Source organism: Myodes glareolus, chromosome 27 (assembly GCF_982192425.1).
Source record: "Myodes glareolus chromosome 27, mMyoGla1.1, whole genome shotgun sequence".
NCBI lineage: Eukaryota > Metazoa > Chordata > Mammalia > Rodentia > Cricetidae > Myodes > Myodes glareolus.
The window spans coordinates 11,131,148-11,148,753 of NC_142052.1; the positions used below are offsets into that span (position 1 = coordinate 11,131,148).

The 17,606-nt window shown below is 38.7% G+C and overlaps 1 protein-coding gene across 3 annotated transcripts in view; it reads left to right on the forward strand.

Moving 5' to 3' along the window:
* The window catches only part of Pclo (piccolo presynaptic cytomatrix protein), a 315,871-nt gene that overhangs the window by 23,566 nt on the left and 274,699 nt on the right, over positions 1-17,606 (forward strand). For all 3 annotated transcript variants that reach the window (XM_085684248.2, XM_085684247.2, XM_085684245.2), the window contains exon 3: positions 2,740-4,137. In XM_085684248.2, coding sequence (XP_085540374.2) covers positions 2,740-4,137 — 1,398 coding nt within the window. The remainder of the gene's footprint in view (positions 1-2,739; positions 4,138-17,606) is intronic.

Consider the following 17,606-nt stretch of genomic DNA (forward strand, 5'->3'; position numbering starts at 1 on the left):
GTGAATCAGAATATAGAAGGATGAAATGTCTCATGCATTGTTTAGAAAGTAAAAAAAAATGTATTAAATTGATAAAAGAGGACAACCAAGTGTGCTTGAGGAAAAGGTGTGCTAAGAGGAGAGCGTTCCCCGAATGATGGCCGCACACGTATCCTTTCTCCCTTCCCTAACTACTTTTTGTGTTGAAGGAGACACAGAAGTATTTACTTTTATAAACTACAGCCAGTCACTTAATATTGGCCATATAAAAGGCATTTCCTGAATTTATGTACATCAGACGTGTGTGTGTGTGTGTGTGTGTGTGTGTGTGTGTGTGTGTGTGTATAGTTGTTTTATATTAATTTTGGAGTTGGCCAAAGATGTACTTGAGGACCAATGATGGGCATAAAGAATTTACAGTTTTACTCAGAAGTTCAAGTTAGTCTCCTCAAAAATATTTTGCCAATAGAAACCTGAGGCTGAAACAAATAGGAAAGAAGGAAACAACATAATGTTTTCAGATACTTCTTTTGTATAGCTAAATTAGGCTTTGACATGTATTTTCTAACTTTTCACTGTATTGTAGCTGCCAGGAGGCAGGGAACCCTGGATCTGTCCTTCAGAGGCCTGTGCAGTATTCAGGGCCCTCAATAAACAGTTGAGTGAAGGACTGAATAGTGATAAAATTTTTTATCTATGTTGGCTATAACAACTGTTAAAAATAATAAAACGGAGTGGTAATCATAAGAATTCACCCTCGAAATTTGTAATTTGCAATTATTAACTCAGATACACACCATGTACTTAAATATTGTGTAGGACAGTGGAAAATTGGATACACTATACTTACAAAGATTTAGAGATCTAATTATATGTTCTTCTTTTGTTTGGCTAATTATGTCAGGATTTGGAAAAATACATGAGAAAAAGTAAATAGTAGGACATTTGCAATTGGCAATCTGGATAGTGAGAATCTACTTATGTACAGAGCTCTTTCTTCACCAAAAAGGTGTGGCAATGGCATGAAAGTTCCTCTATACCTCAGAGTAGTTTCACCAAAGTATTTACAGAAGCAGCAATTATTTGGTTACTCTATGATTTCAAGCATTGTTTGTACAAAAGTTATTTACTCTTTGAAATGCTTCCAACACATGAAAGCTAAAGATGCAGAACAGCTGCAGATGGAGCTGTTTGCACAGAGCTGGCCTCGCATGTGTGGGTCCTGGGTTCACACTCCTGCATCTAATCCTGACACTACGAACACAGAGACCAGCAAATCAGAGGTTCAAGGGGCTCCTCAGCAGTGGAGTGAGTCTGAGGCAGGTTTGGCTTAACCAAGACAATATTTTAAAAAATGAAAGTTAGTGGTAAACATATGCTTACAGAAGTGCCTAACACTTATATTGAAGACAAACTTAAGGAATACATAGCTACTTACCATGGATGTTTTTAATTTTTAATCTAATATTTAAAATGGAAATATGATATTTTAGAGTTGTCCAGTCTTACGTTTGCTGTTCATGGGTTGAAACAATTTTATTTGAACACACCTATAATCCCAGTACTCAGAAGACTGAGGCAAGTAGATTCTGCAGCAATACCTTGTCTCAAAAATAAATAAAAGCAAAGAAGAAAAAGTACCTTTATAAGTCTTAGGGAAGATTAATTAAATTTTATTCCAAAAGACAATTACTTGAAAATAAAGAATATGTTGCTTTGTCCAGCCAACACTTGACTATTTTGTACTGCCTGGCATTTTCCCAATACCTATGGTTTATATACTTCTTTCCCTCACCATACTGCACTATGTTCAGAGAGTTTTGTTAGTACTAGTTACCCTGGATGGACAGGATTAGATAATGACAGAAATCAAAATTATTATTTTTTCTGATAGTACTTAAGATAGTGTGATAAGTACTTTTGGAATCATACAAAATGTTAAATAGTCACCCTTTTAAATTATCTTATAATGTGTTATATTAAACTACAGATGTGTTCCCGGTCAACGGCATATGAAATATGGGCGTAATTGTGCATGTGTATACATACATGTATTTCTCTCACCTATGTACATTCCTCTTGCTCTCTCTCCCCCTTCTCTAGTTTAAACACACTCATATGCATTATCTACTATCTGAAACACTTACCTTAAATATCTTGATAAAGTTTATAAGGAATCAACGTTTTATTTGCTAAATAATACTATTGATGATAATCAAAGAGTTACCCCTAGAAGTCTCTTTCCAGCTTAGCTTGGTTAATTTTATTTCCCCCGTGTGACTATGTTGACTTGAAGTAGAAGTGATGATGATCTAACTTAAGAAATCAGCAATGTTTCATAAGTTGACGAGCCTCCTCTGGCTTGTGTAACTAAAATCTCGTGATGAGCTAGGAGCAGAAAAATACATGTCATCATATATTAATGTAATCTAATAAGTTAAAATTCATGGTTTTATTACGTATTGCTTTCTATTTCTGGAACTAACCTGTCTGAGCAAATCGTGGGTGAAGAATACCACGATGAGCGCTGGAGGCAGACCAGAGTAAAATCATGCTGTTTTTCTATTTTCTTCCCCTAAAACATAGCGTGCTTTAGTCTCTGCGGTTCCTTATCTTCCATAAAGTGAAATTTTGCATGTTTGATTAAAACGACTATATTTGATCTTTGGACTAATGAGTTCAATGGAAACATGCATGCTATTAAGACATTTGTGTTTTTACAGCATTATCTTAGTGACGATGCTTGTATGTTATTTCCAGATCAAAGAGTGGCTCTGTTTAAACTGTCAGATGCAAAGAGCTCTAGGAGGTGAACTGGCTCCAATCCCATCCTCACCCCAGCCCAGCCCGAAGGCTGCCTCTGTACCTCCTGCAGTCGCGGCCAGCAAGCCACCGGTACCATCACAGCCAGCTTCCCCCAAGAAGGAACCTCCACCCAAACAGGACAGCCCCAAACCGCCTGAGTCGAAAAAGCCACCGCCGCTGGTGAAGCAGCCAACCCTTCATGGACCAACCCCAGCTACAGCCCCAAAGACTCCAGTGGCAGAGGCCTTACCTGAGCCAGCCCCTCCCAAGGAGCCTTCTGCACCCCTACCTGAGCAAGCCAAGGCACCTGTTGCAGATGTTAAACCAAAGCAGCCCAAGATGGCAGAGCCGCGCGCTGACGTTCAATCTTCAGCAGCGGCAACAAAGCCTGATGTTCTGAGCTCTCAAGTGCAGCCACAGGCTCAGGTGCAAACAGCCCCTCCTTTGAAAATGGACTCTGCCAAACCTTCCCAAAGTTTCCCACCAACAGGAGAAAAAACCACCCCATCTGATTCTAAAGCCATGCCTAGGCCTGCATCAGACTCAAAAATTATTTCACATCCGGGGCCCAGTTCTGAGAGCAAGGATCCAAAGCATGTTGATCCAACTCCCAGAAAGGAAGAGCCTAAGAAAGCACAAACCAAGATGAGTCCTAAACCAGATGCCAAACCAGTGCCAAAAGGGTCACCGACACCCTCTGGCCCACGACCTACCCCTGGTCAAGCTGCATCCCCATCTCACCAGCCCCTAAAGCCTCAGGAGCAATCAAGGCGTTTCAGTTTGAATCTGGGTAGTATCACCGACGCCCCCAAATCACAACCTACAACTCCTCAAGAAACTGTGACAGGGAAGCTGTTGGGGTTTGGAGCATCCATCTTTAGCCAAGCATCAAGCTTAATTTCCACAGCAGGCCAGCCCGGACCTCATCCACAGACTGGGCCGGCGGCCCCAACGAAGCAAGCCCCTACTCCATCAGAGCCTCCTGCAGCTCCTAAATCCACAGGTCAGCTCCCACCAGCACCTGCCAAGGCGCCACCTGTGAGGAAGGAAACAAAAGCCCCAACCGCTGAGAGCTCAGAGTCCAAAACTGAGCAAGCTCCAGCAGCGAAGAGGCTAGAGAAAGACAAGAAGCCCCCACCCGGTAAGGTCAGCAAACCTCCACCCGCCGAGCCTGCAAAGGCCCTGCTCACCCCCAAACCAGACAAGACCACCAAATCGGAGGCAACCTGTCCGCTCTGCAAAACTGAACTCAACATAGGCTCTCAGGATCCTCCCAACTTCAACACTTGCACAGAGTGCAAGAGTCAAGTGTGCAATCTCTGTGGATTTAACCCAACACCCCACTTGACTGAGGTAAGCAACACCTATATTACATATGGATGAGAATATATGTCAGTTTGTCCTGAAATTTCTGAGCAATGAAATATGTTTCTACTGAAAAAGAGATATGAATATTGATAGCTTGGAAGAGGTTAAAATTGCCTCCATCCACACACACTGTTATGAGTTCTTGATCTCTGTGCTTTTATAGGTTATGACACAAAAAGTAAGAGATGGGCTGTACTAGAAAATTAAAATGATAATGACTTCAGTATTTTATGAGTTAGAACCCTTGTCAAGGCTCTTCCGTTTTCATATGGGAAGTTCACAAAAAGTTGTAATGCATAGTTGTCATTTTCTACAACCCATCTCTTGTCTTTAATGCAGTGCATTGCTGAAATTCATCTTGCCTTCCTTTGATCTCGGGATCTTGCCGTTCAGCCCAGGCTGGCTTGGAACCCACCATCCTTGCTTGAGCCTCTGGGGTGGTGTCACGCTATGGCCTTTAATGCATTTTCAAACAGAACTTTAGTTGATTAGACTCATATACAATATAATCAAACACGGTTAAAACCTTGGTGTCAGTTAAGGATACTGTCTAGTAAGGTTAGTAGTTCATGTGTGGTTGTTTAAATTTTCTCTATGTTGGTTGCGTTGTCTGCTGAGATAATAGAGTACATTTCTGGGAGCTGTGGAAGGCAAATGTCCTTCTGCGACTAGTGAGAAGACACGCTAACGAGCTGATGTCAAGAACACTCTCTCTACAACGTAAATAACCAAAATGCAGTTGGTGACGCTCTACCTGATCATATACCTGGAAAAGAACGAGTGGATAGGAATTGGTATTATGCTAAGGCAATATTAGAGTCTTTGGATCATTACTATGTTAGATAAATAAAACATTGCCTTAATAAATATTTCAAAAATTAAAATAACTGTTCATCACCTTATATCATTTTATTATACTTTTTTACATTTATTTATTTATTTAAATAATTATTTTACTTCTTGGCTACAATTTCCCCTTCGTCCTTTCTTCCTGGTCCTTCCCACCAACCCACCCAGCACTATCGACTTCTCCTCCTTTGTTACTCTTCAAAAAAGGGCAGACCTCCCATGTCTACCAACCAGCTATGGTAAATCAGTAAATCAAGTTGCAGTGAGACTAGACACCTCCTCTTTCATTAAGGCTGGACTAGGTAGAAGGAAAGGGTTCTGAACCAGACAACAGAGTCAGAGACAGTCTCTGCTCCCACTGTTAGGAGTCCCACAAGAAGATGAAGCTACACACCTGTCACATATGTTCAGAGGGCCTACGTCAGTCCCATGCAGGCTCCAATCTCTGTGAACTGAAGCACGATAAATAAAAACTCAGAGACAGAAACTGGGATTAAACCTGAAGATCAGAAAAGCAAAGCAGCCAGCCACTGCCTCTTACCTCGACCTCAGTCCAAAATAGTGATCCTGCCTCCAGGAACCTCAGAATGAGACTGTATCTGAGAGCTGTCTCCTCCCACTTTACACTCCTCTCCAGTCCTGGGATTAAGGGTGTGCACCACTACCATCTGGTTTCTATGGCAAGCTGGAGTGGCTACTGAGATTAAGGTGTGTGGTATTGCTTCCCGGTCTGTGAGGCTGATCAGTGTGGCTGTTTTACTTTTCTGATCTTCAGGCAAGCTTCATTTATTACAATACAAATGAAATAACACTACAGTGAACTCCTATGGGCCCGGGTTAGTTGATTCTGTGGGTTTTCTTTTGAATGTCCTTGATCCCTCTGGCTCCTACAATCTTTTCTCCCCCTCTTCTGCAGGCCTCCCTGAGCTCTACCTAATGTTTGGCTGCGTGTCTGCATCTGTTTCCATCAGTTGCTGGGTGAAGCCTCTCTGATGACAATTGTACTAGGCACCTATCTATGAGTATAGCAGAATATTATTTGGCATCATTACATTGGTTTTTTTCCTCCAGTCATGTTTGGTGTTCTAGGTCTCTGGGCCATCCAGCTTCTGGGTCCTGGAGCTCCAGGCAGTGTCAGGGGTATGTTTACTCCTGGCATGGGTTTTAGGATATATCAGTTGCTGGTTGACCACTCCCTCAATCTTTAGGCCACCCTTTCCCCAGCATATCCCATTGGCAAGACAGATGGTGGGTCAAAGGTTTTGTGATTGGGTTGGTCTCCCAATCCCTCCACTCAATGTCATGTCTGGTCACAGGAGATGGTCAGTTCAGACTATGCATTTCTAGGAGTCTTAGCGGGGGTCATCTTGTAGGTTCCTGGAGATGCCCCCACAGCAGGCTTTTACCTGACTCTAAAATTCCCCCTTTCTGGTAGTCTTGTTCAATACTCTCCCCATCCATCCACTCTCCAACCTGATCCCTGATCGCTCACTCATCTTGTTTTCATCCCCACCCGCCCTCAGTCCACTCATGAAATCTCTCCTATTTCCCTTTCCCGGTGAGATCCGGGCCTCCGCCCAACCCTTCTTGATAATTGGTCTCTCTGGGTCTGTGGACTGTAACATAGTTATGCTTTATTTTACAGCTCATATTCACTTAGGAGTGAGTACATACCATGTTTGTCTTTCTGAGTCTGGGCTACTTCACTCAGGATGGTTTCTCTAGTTGCATCCATTTGCCTGCAAATTTCATGATGCCATTGCTTTTAACAGCTGTGTAATATTCCATTGCATAAATGTACCACATTTTTTTAAGATTTTTTTTTCATTATGCAGTGTCCTGCCTGCATTAATTGCATGCATACCAGAATAGGGCACCAAATCTCATTATTGATGGTTGTGAGTCACCATGTGGTTACTAGGAATTGAACTCAGGACTTCTGGAAGAGAAGCCAGTGCTCTTAACCTCTGAGCCATCTCTCTAGCCTGGCATTTTTTTTAATTAATTCCTTGGTTGAGGGACATCTAGGTTTTTTCAGGTTCTGACTATTATGAATAAAGCTGCTATAAACATAGTTGAGCAAGTACCTTGTGGTAGGATTGGGCATCCTTTGGGTATATGTCCAAGAATAGTATTGCTGGGTCTTGTGGTAGATTGATTCCTACTTTTTTGAGAAACTGTCACACTGACTTCCAAAATGGCTGTACAAGTTTTCACTCCTACCGGCAATGGAGGAGTGTTCTCTTTGCTCCACAGCCTCTCTGGCATTAGCTGTCACTTGTGGTTTTGATCTTAGCCATTCTGACAAGGGTAAGATGGAATCTCAGAGTTGTTTTGATTTGCATTTCCCTGATGACTAAGGATGTAGAGTATTTTTTAAGTGTTTCTTGTCCATTTGAGATTCTTTTTGAGAACTTTCTATTTGGATCTGTATCCCATTTCTAATTGGATTGTTTGATATTTTGACATCTAGTTTCTTGAATTCTTTATTTTGGAAATCAGTCCTTTGTCAGATATGCGGTTGATGAAAAACTTCTACCATCCTGAGGGTACTGATTTGTCCTATGATGGTGTCGTTTGCCTTACAGAAGTTTTTCAGTTTCATGAGGTCTCATTTATTAAGTGTTGTTCTTAGTGTCTGTGCTACTGGTGTTATATTTAGGAAGTAGTCTCCTCTCCCAATGTGCTCAAGGCAATTTCTCATTTTCTATTCTATCAGGTTCGGTGGATCTGGATTAATGTCGAGGTCTTTGGTCCATTTGGCTTTGAGTTTCGTGCAGAATGATAGATATGTGCATCACTTTTACACAAATCAAATCTACTAAAGGGCTCTTTCAGTCCACTGTGTCTGATCTTGTGATTCAATCAGGCAAAGCTGAAGAGGCTTGGATGAGACATGTCAAAGACTCCTTAGGGTTGGTCTTATTATTTGGGCTCTGATTTTTTAAAAATACACTTTAATTAAAATAAAATTGCCTCACTTTCCCTTTTCCATTTCCTCCCTCAGCCTCTCCCACGTTCAGGTACTCCCCTCCCCGCTTCCAACCTTTCTTCAAACACAGGTAAATGGATGGACCTAGAAAGACTATCCAATTCTTTAATAAACAAACATAGAATGTTTTAGTTGCTCACTTTGAAAGCACAGGAGGTTGCCATGACTTTGCTAGCACCATGTGTAGGCACCTTCACTGCAGGATTCAGCAGGTTTGTTTTCTCAGCTGTGATGAGCCTTGCTAATTAACATTCATCTTTCAAGGCAGATACATATTGTTTCCTCAGCCCTTTGTGAGTGTTAACTGTTCTTATTGCCTGCAAATTAACTCCAGTATAAATGTAAAACACAAAGCAAAATTTAATTTCCTCATAGTTTTAGAAGAGCATTTGTGTGTGTGTGTGTGTGTGTGTGTGCATTCATCCACAGTATAATTTTTGTTTTCCTAGTACAGCTGCATTTATCTAAGCTGTTAAAAAATTGTACCCTTTAATGAGGAGCCTTATGGTGTCAACACAATGCGCTTATTGAAATAGCTGTAAAGCAAAACAGCACTACTGAAAACAAAGCTGTAATTTTTATATTTTCTTAACACAAACATGCATATAGAGCAAGAGACGGATTATGTCTTATAACACACATACAGTGTTGCATATATCTGTTTGTATACACATCACCATTATTTGTTTATGTACTAATGTGCATTTACCACATTTGACCTATCATGATTATTAAGATTCTGTCAGAGTTTGCAATAGTGACATGAGGATTCCTTGAGTACAGAGTCAGGAACTCTTCCTGGACAAGCTCTGGTGTTCTGTGTGTTGGTTAATCGTGCCTTGAAGGGGTTAGAGTTTGGAAAGGAGATTATTTGAATAGATTACAGAATTAGCTAGCATGTGTGGAACTTTAATTTTTGATAACTTGAAGGTGTAAGCTATCTAAAGTTTTTAGATAGTTTAAGTTAAATCCTATTTTAAATATGGCCTAGCAGTGTTGTTGAGGTTTCTGTCCCACCCGGTTCCCGCAATCATTAAGTCCCAAAGAAATCACACAGAGAGTCTACATTAGTTATAAACTGATTGGCCCATTAGTTTAGGCTTCTTATTAACTCTTATAACTTACATTAGCCCATTATTCTTGTCTCTGTTAGCCACATGATTCAGTACCTTTTTCAGCCAGGCTTCTGTGGCTTCTTCTGTGGCAGACTCACAACTGCAGAGGAATGGGATTCCTCCTTCCCAGAATTCTCCTGTTCTCATTGACCTGCCTCTACTTCTTGCCTGGTTGTCTCGCCTATACTTCCTGCCTGGCTACTGGCTAATCAGCGTAAATTTAAAATATAATTGACAGAATATAGATCATTGTCCCACACCACAACAGGACATAAAATATTGGTCATTCCTCACATTATTGTGCTCTGCAGTAATTTCCTTGAGTTTAGAAGACTGTGTTGCAGGGGAGAAGAAATTTTGATATAGCAAAAATGACTAGTGTTCTTGCTCATGACTATGGTAAAGAATTCATTCAGTTGGTATAAGGCCTTACCTCTGCTGTGTGTATAATCTACTGGCTAGTCCAATATTAACAAAGTGAATGAAAGTTAGTTCTTTTATTTTATGTTCAAATATTCATGTTATTATTGCTTCTAAAGCTTTAGAGAAATGCCAGATGAGTTAGGTGAAAAGGTTGATGACAGTGTGTCTGCTTGTCTGTATGCATTTACATACATACATATATATATATATATATATATATATATATATATATATATATATACACCCAGCACATATGTATATGTATTCTATTACACAGAGTTATATGTGTCCAAATATTTCTAACTATTTAGGCTTAATTTACAGCATGAGCTCACTGTTACTACTAAATATTTTTCTTTGCTTTTTCTTTTTTCAATTGGGAAAATGTTGAAAGAGATTTCTGTCCTGCCTGGTCCCGCAGCCGTTCAGTCCCAAAGGAACACACTAGTTGGCCTGTTAGCTCAGGCTTTTTATTAACTAATTCTTACATCTTACATTAACCCGTAATTCTTGTCTGTATTAGCCATGTGGCTTGGTACCTTTCATCAGTGAGGCATTCTCATCTTGTGTCCTCTGTGTCTGGATGATGACTGTAGACTGAGCCTTTTCTCTTCCCAGAATTCTCCTTTTCTGGTCGCCCCACCTGTAGTTCCTGCCTAGCTACTGGCCAGTCAGCATTTTATTAAACCAATACAACTGACAGATCTTTACGGGGTATAAACCCATTGTCCCACAGCAGGAAAGCATGCACTTCTAATCTTCATTTAGTCTCTCAATGTTTTTAAGCACTGTTTATGGTATATTTTTCTTGTGATTCAGTGTTACTGTACTATTAGTTCAGAAAGAATATTCTCAAAATATTCACACTTATTCCTACAGTACAAAGAAGTGATGTTCCTTTGGATAGAGTCAGAGTTTTCCATTTATTTTCTAGCGTGTGTAGCTATGCTCCAAGTCTCTGTTTCTCTTATCCCAGTGACTGAGGCCGATGCTTTCCTTGCTGTTCCGTACTGCCTTCCTGTCACACTTTTTTTTCTTTGCTCCCTCTGGCAGTGAAAAAACAGCCACTGTAGACTTGTATTGGGAGCAACCGAAAGTATCCCACCTGTCCACCCCTTCCCAAATACAGCTGTCCTAAGGCTGCTTCCTGACCCTCTTGCACATCATCCCTCACTGGTCCTGGGAAGTGCCGAAGTCTTCCTTCTGGTGGACCCTGGAGTGAATCTAGTGTCTAGGCTGAGCTTTGCTATTTAACTGTGTAACGATCAGTTTGTATAAATGGTGCTATGATCTGTTAACCTCTAGTAGCAAAACACGGTTCTTTTAGTCTTAATTTTTGTCCAAGCAAAATGTGATTTATCTTGGATGAAGTTTTAAAATGTGCAGTATATCTTCCAAAAAGAGCTGCAATGAACCAATCTGGAAAGATACTGAGCTAAAGAGGCTAGGCTGGCAATGGCTTTCCCTTCTGAATTTTAGTAATTCTCATTTAGTTCAAATGCAAAAAGATGCCAAAATATCCTTTTAGTGGGTATGTATTTTTGTTGTGTTTTTTTTTGCCACTCTTTTCTGAAGTAACTTTTTATCATGAAAATAAGACAACATAAAATATATTTCTTCATGCTGAATGAAGTCCTAGAGTCATGATTTTGCTTTCTTAGCAAGCTGATTTTGCATGGCCTAAATGGTGTAGAAATAGCTAGCATATATTTGTCACTAGGCAACAAATGAGCCTTTTGAGCTGATTAAGACCCAGTAGTGAGATGGTGATCCTCTCAGTTCTTTCTCTTTAGCTGAGGTAGCTTCTGCATTCTGCATCACTTTCAGCTGGTCTGTAAAAAGATGAAACACATTAGTTTAGCAATGCACATCTTTTGTCCACATTCATCAACATTACTTAATACTGTAAAAAGCATATGCAGCACTAAAAACTGTTTTAAAGTATGTCTGTTGGTGCAAGTGTTCACAAAAATTAAAAGCTAAATGATCCCAGATCAGTTACGAATAGAGGGCTCTACTAATAATCAGTCCCAGATGAAGCACATGGTGGAACTCTGTAGTCTGGGTCGGCATTTCTGACCTTTGTGACAGAGATGCAACTTTTATAACAATATTTATAATGTGGTTATAGATGGTAAGGTTATTCAATTTCAAGATAAATTTGTTTTCTTTCTTGAATGATATTTATTTTCAATAGTTAAATTCAAATTTATAATTGAGGAGTTTTGCTAAATTTTTAAGAAATTAATTTTTCCTTACAGTCCTCATTTTGGAAGGATTCTGTAGGGTAGCTACATATCTCAGTGACCATATATGTCATTTAACTCCTTTAGTGTTGTCTAAATGAAGAAATATGGATTAATTCTGTGGGTTTATATTTCACTGTAAATATACTTTTATTAGGGCTTTAGGTTATTATTTTATTCTAAATAAGCAGAATTTTGTACATAAGATTTATATTTTGAATGTTTCTCAAGGAAAATTTGCTTGTAGTAAATAAAGAACAAAGATCACAGTGTATCAAATTCTCTTGGAAGATATGAAAGCAGGTAGCATGATCACCTCATCTCCTACAGACATCTCCACCATTCAATCTTTTCCACTCCTCTCCTCCCCTCACCTCCTCCATTCACCTCCTCCACTCATCTCGTCCACTCACCTCCTCCACTCCTCTCTTCCCTTCACCTCCTCCACTCACCTCCTCCCCTCACCTCCTACACTCACGTCCTCAGCTCACCTCCTCTGCTCATCTCCACTCATCACCTCCACTCACCTCCTCCACTCACCTCCTCCCCTCACCTCCTCCACTCCTCTCCTTCCCTCACCTCCTCCACTCCTCTCCTCCCCTCACCTCCTCCACTCCTCCCCTCCCCTCGCCTCCTCCACTCCTCTCCTCCCCTCGCCTCCTCCACTCCTCTCCTCCCCTCGCCTCCTCCACTCCTCTCCTCCCCTCGCCTCCTCCACTCCTCTCCTCCCCTCGCCTCCTCCACTCCTCTCCTCCCCTCGCCTCCTCCACTCCTCTCCTCCCCTCACCTCCTCCACTCATCTCCTCCCCTCACCTCCTCCACTCATCTCCTCCACTCTCACACAAAATTTCTTTTTGATTAATCCAGAATAACTTATTATTTGACAGCTTATTAAACAGCTTTCTTTTTCATCATTTAAATTACACACAAATAAAATAATGAATTATTATAAAAGAGAATGCAAAACTATAGTTCACAGGGATTTCTTTTTCACGTAGACTCTCTGAATTTTGATTATTGTTTAAAACAGTATCTTTTCTTCAGGAAGTCTAAAAATGTTGCAGAAACATTTGTCTTGATTAGTATTTCTTTTTATACTTTTATTTTAAACTTCAGATGTAGGATAAGTGTGACTGTGGTTCATTGAAAATTTTATGTAGACAGTGTTTGAAATGAAACTGATATCAACTATTCCCCTGTCTTATTACTTTCATAAAGCAAGTATTTTAATGCAAAATACATTGGGCTACACACTTTTCTTCTTATAAAGTTATGTGATAATTTAAGCCCTATTTTAGGAATTAAACAAATGAGAGACATAGAGTTATTAAACAACAAAGATTTACTTTAGGAGCCAAGTCAATACTGTCTTTACTACATTCGTTTAAATAACCCATGGAGCTAGAGAACAAATACCATTTGTTCTACACTCTCTTGCTCATTCTTTATTTAGTAATTTCTAGGATTTTAACTCCTACAACTTTGTAAATACGGGGATGTAAGAAAAAAAACATTGTTTTCCATGGAACAATGTGTATGTGGCTGTGTTGCATGGCTTTGTTTATAAGGATGAAGTGGTTTGGGGGAGTCAGAAGCATAGACACCAGCATCACTGTGTGTCTTAGTCAAGTCTCTATTGCTACCATCAAACACCATGATGAAAAACATGTTGTGGAGGAAAGGTTTTGTTTGACTTACACTTTCACATTGCTGTTCACCACTGAAGGAAATAATGACAGGAACTCAGACAGGGCAGGATCCTGGATGCAGGAGCTGATGCAGAGGCCATGGAGGGGTGCTGCTTACTGCCTTACTCCCTCTCTCTTGGTCAGTCTGCTTTCTTATAAAACTCAGGACCATTAGCCCAGGGATGGCACCACCTGCCATGGGTTGGGACCTCCACAATCAATCACTAATTAAGAAATTGTCGTGCAGGTTTGCCTAAAGGTCTGTCTTATGGAGGCATTTTCTCAGTTGAGGTTCTCTCCTTTTTAATGACCAGTTTATATCAAGTTGATATAAAACTATGCAGTGCAATGTAGGATTTATCTTTCCAGGTAAGAAATGAGCACTGATATTTGACAAGATGGTAAAATGATGGTTCTTCTTTTATATTATCTGATTGTGAGAGTACAAAGTATATTTGTTAAAATTGCAAGAAATTTATTTATATCAGTGAATATAGTAGAAGTCTTGTGTCCTACTAGTCATTATTATATTATATGTAATGATTATAAAATATAAAATAGTCATTTTATGTACTATATGATGATATTATGTATGTCTGTACTACACACACACACACACACACACACTAGTTATGAGATGGTGCAATCTTAACTTTATTCTCCACAGTATCTGTGTAATGTTCTAGCCAGTTTTGAATGTGTGTTTCCTTTTTGCTAGAGATAAACCATCAGATATAATAGTCACTGTACTTATAAACACTAAGTGACTGGCTCAAGTTAGGTTGTATTTTAACCATAAAATAAATACTGAATTTTAAAGCATATCTTAGCTGTGGTTTCTGCTGCTGTGATAAAATACCTTGACCAAAATTAACTTGGAGAGTTTATTTCATCTCACACTTCCAGGTAGCAGACTATCAATGAGGGAAGGCAGGATAGGGAACTCAAGGCAGGAACCAGGAATCAGAGACTGTAGCAGGAATCTGGAGACAGGATTAGATGGAGAGGTAATAGAGGCAGGAACCAGAAAGCAGGAACCTAGAGACAGGAGCTGGTACAGAGGTAATGGAGGAGTGCCACTTATTGACTTACTTCCATGGCTTGCTCATCCTGCTTTCTTATGAAACCCAGTACCACTAGTCCAGGGATGGCACCAGCCACAGCGATTTGGGCCCTCTCACACCAATCATCAATCAAGTAACTGCACCAAAAACTTACCCAAAGTTCAATCTAGTGAGTGCCTTTTTATCAACTGAAGTTTTCTCTTCCAAACTCTGGCTTATGACAGATTGATATAAAACTAGTCAACTCAAAGGGTAGTATGAGCAATATAAAATGACTCATTAATTTTTTACCAAATATTACTCTTAACATTGTCTTTCATTGCCCAACTGCAGCTGTGCATACATATATTGTATCTGCCTTCATGTAGGATGTACTTGTTCCTCTACATGAGAAGTAACTAATTCCTATATTTCTTGTAAGCAATCTATTTACCTTTCCCAAGAATCACCTCTCCTTTAAATGGAGAGATTTCAGTGCTCTCATTGTCAACAGACACAAAATGAATACCTAAATTGATCTGAAGATCAGGGTTCTTAGGTCTTGCTAAGAATTAATAACAATAACTACACTACATGCTGTGGCCATATCAAACTTTAGGGCCTTATGTTCTCCGTTGTCTCTTCTGTTCTAAGTGTATCCTTCAGAGATCATAAGTCTGTTTGTGGACTTCAAGTGCATTTGGGTGAAAAGTTTCAACATTGAGGTCATTATTAAAAGACAGATTATGTTAGAAATATATCATGCTAGTACTACTGCATATTGAAGATATTATATGTTCAGTATTTTATTTTCTTGATGGTTATCCATCTTATATTAAAAACTTTACTATTAATTGATAATAAAAGTAATATTTTTAATAAAGTAGGCAGTGACCTAGGATCTATCTAAATATATATTACTATTTTTGCCTGTAAGTTATATCAATATCATGAGTTTATCAGCTACTAATATATCTTTGTTTTTGAACTGTCTGTTTATGTCCATGTTAGTTTTGGAAAATACTTATGTATCTTTTACATAGTCTGATTCTTTGTTAATATATCTTAAGATGATATTTTTTGTGTAACATTTGTTATTAATATCATTTATTCTTTTCTCTTTTTAAATAATTACATTTTTAAAATATTTGTCAGAGTACACATTTTTATAAAACGGTCTACTTGCATTTGTTTATAAAAGTGGTCTTTGGTATTTCTTTATAAATATCTGTAGTTTTTGTATTAGGTTTTTTATAAATTTTGGCACATGGAAGATGAAAGGTTTAGTTTCATTTATTCAAACACACAAATGGTTGACTCCATCTTATTTGCTAAATAACTCATTGTTTTCATTCTTGATTCATATAATAGACTTTCATTAAATTAATTCTCTTTTCTAAATCCATTAGCATTTTTCTTATCAAAAGTAGTTTTATTTCATACAATATTTTCTGGTCATGTTCCCATTTTAAGAGTGTTTCACAGTTTCAGTACCTTATTGTTTATATAGAACCACTTTTGGTATTTAAATACATGAAGTAGCAAGTGAATCTTGGCCAAAGCATCTTGTAATAGGATATTTTCTGGGCTGGAATTTGACTTTATACGTGTTGCAGCTGTAAATACCTTGTTCCCGGGTCAGAGAGTGTGAATGCTGTTACCGTGGCACACAGGGCAGGAGAATTGTATTTGATCCTCCGCCCTGCCCACTCTATGGAGAGTGGTGTGGTGTGGAGCTGGAATGTTGGCGTGAACATAGTGGGCTTTGGTCAATTTGAGGAATACCCTGCTTGTGAAAGTTATACTTTTAATGCAAGTAGCAAGCTAATTTTCTCTTTTCACCATAGAGATGGCTTTATGGCTACCTACTGTGAACATAATCCTGACATTGCCAGGGTAATGAGAAGCCAGGGACTTGCAGTGCGTGTGTACACTACAAACTATATAGGACATTATAATGAACATCTATCTAATATTTCAAGCTCCCTACTCAAATGAAGCTAAATAGTGAACTGTAGTCCTAAAGACAGATGAAAATGAAAAGTACACTGTCATTGATTGGCATCAGTCACTGAGCCGGGAGTAGGTTTCATAAACACTCTTATTCTTGGGTTTGGCTCTTAGCCAACCACTTCAGTGTTAATGGTAAAAAATTAGGATCATGGAAAATATGTAAAGTGTTGGTGCCTGAAGGAAAGTAGTTGATTCTATACTAAATATTTTATATATTCAGTACTAAAATTTTTCTACATTCATTAAAATCCTTGCTTTATGAAAGTTATAAACAAAATTAAATATCAAAATTTGTCAAGCTCATAGTATCATATTCAAGCATGCACCCCTCTAGCAGAAAATACATACTGTAAGATTTAATGTATATTCTCTTACCTCATTGGATGGGCTGTATATTCTCATATACATATGTGCTTTGAAACCAATTTAGTAATCTTTATTATGGACCAGCATTTGTGGGCATTACTGAAATTATTTGCCAATTATAGAAATATATCTAATCTAATGACAAAAATATTTTGTCTTAAATATTGATAACTTAGTAGTTGATGGAAGTAATAGGCCAATGATGGTTATAAAAGTTATTCTTTTTTAAAATTGAAAATAGATTCTTTTCCTACAATATATTCTGATTATGGTTTCAAATTGCATAGCTCCCTCTGGCTCCTCCTCACTTCCCCACCCACCTAAATCACACCCATTATTTTTCTCATGAGAATACTAACAGAATCTAATATAATAAAATAGTAATTATGATGACGATAAATAATGATAAACAAGCACACCAGAATAGGGTAAAAGAAATGCAGAGGTCTTCTTTTTAATTTCTGGTATTATATTTATATTCCTTTTGAATGTTTTTCAGATTTTTCAAATAACTTTTATATTTTCCAGTTGTTTCTAGCTTACTATTTTAAAGTTGAAAACTGAAAACTTATAGTCATAAGTTTCTGTGTGGAATGATGTTTTCAACATATCACATTATACTTCCTTCATCAGCCCAGAGCAATACCAGTTTTTCTTTTGTGCTTGCTAAAAATAGGATGCTCTAGCAGAATCACACCCCAAGGAAATGCTGAGGTAGA